Here is a 1035-nt window from a genome sequence, read left to right as displayed (position 1 = left end):
TTTCCTGTTGACTGGAGTTTGCTTGTGGTTCCTGTACAGGAACCAGGCCATCAATGAAGCAGAGATCAGAGAGACAGCTGTCACTGTCAGGGCCACCATCACAACCAGCTCAGACTGCACACCTACACAACAAAGAGAAACCAATGGTTACTGAGGGAAACAGGGACAAAGAGGGAAACTAGCAGTCAGACAACTCACCTCCTGGAGACCTCTCCTGCATCCTTTGCTCAACCTCAGTCAGGGGCTCAGTTGCCAGGTTGGTCAGCTCAGGATCCAGAATGAGCAGGGGGCCAAGGGAGGCCTCACTCTCCCACTTCAATCCAGCTTCACTCTGCAAGAAACATTGCAGTCAGGGTCAGGGAAAGGAGGGTCTAGCCCCAACATCTCATGGGTCAGTAACCTACCAGCTTCAGGTCCAAGGTCTCTCCTTCCTCGGGAAGGAAACACGATCTCCCTTGTGCTACCACAGTTACCCACATGACAACAGGCACAAATGTCAGAATTCGATTCCTCAAGTGGAGTCCAGCTAAACAGGAGAAACAGCCCATCAACCACATGGTGCATCACCTCTCCTCAACAACATCACTAAGGGACACTTACATCTTGTGCAGCTTCTGGAAAGTACAAGCTTTGTTCCTGGAATCTCCCTGATCCACTGCAGCAACTTTCAGGTGACAGGTGATAAAATCTGAGGGACACATTCAGCACAAGTCAGTGTTTAGTGACTCCCACCCAGTGGGGAGAAGCCAATCAGCAGCTTCCTCTTACCAAGGAACGCTCATCTCCATAGAAGCGGAAGGCATCCAGGTCAAACTGGAGCTTGTCCAGCTCCCGCTCGTCTCTCGGCAACACAAAGGTTGAAAAGGAGTCCTCGGCTTTGCTGTCCACGAGGCAACTGCAGGTGAACAGAGGGCCATGAAGTGAATGGAGTGAAGCCATTGAGATGGGAGCAGCTGGAGAAAGCAGACAGCTCCTTACCCATTGTAGGCAATGATGCTGTATCTGGGGCTGGAGTCCTTGTCTGGGCTCAGTGTA

General features: G+C 51.6%; 1 protein-coding gene across 1 annotated transcript in view; it reads right to left on the bottom strand.

Moving 5' to 3' along the window:
* The window catches only part of LOC125487232 (zona pellucida sperm-binding protein 3-like), a 22698-nt gene continuing 21663 nt past the window's right edge, over positions 1 to 1035 (bottom strand). The window contains exons 2-6 of the mRNA XM_048617849.1: positions 777 to 895; positions 601 to 688; positions 405 to 526; positions 199 to 331; positions 1 to 122 (exon numbers count right to left, since the gene is read on the bottom strand). Coding sequence (XP_048473806.1) covers positions 327 to 331; positions 405 to 526; positions 601 to 688; positions 777 to 895 — 334 coding nt within the window. The 3' untranslated portion in view covers positions 1 to 122; positions 199 to 326. The remainder of the gene's footprint in view (positions 123 to 198; positions 332 to 404; positions 527 to 600; positions 689 to 776; positions 896 to 1035) is intronic.

The sequence above is a fragment of the Rhincodon typus genome, chromosome 38, assembly GCF_021869965.1.
Source record: "Rhincodon typus isolate 14 chromosome 38, sRhiTyp1.1, whole genome shotgun sequence".
Classification (NCBI taxonomy): domain Eukaryota; kingdom Metazoa; phylum Chordata; class Chondrichthyes; order Orectolobiformes; family Rhincodontidae; genus Rhincodon; species Rhincodon typus.
This window is presented reverse-complemented; position numbering and strand designations above follow the sequence as displayed.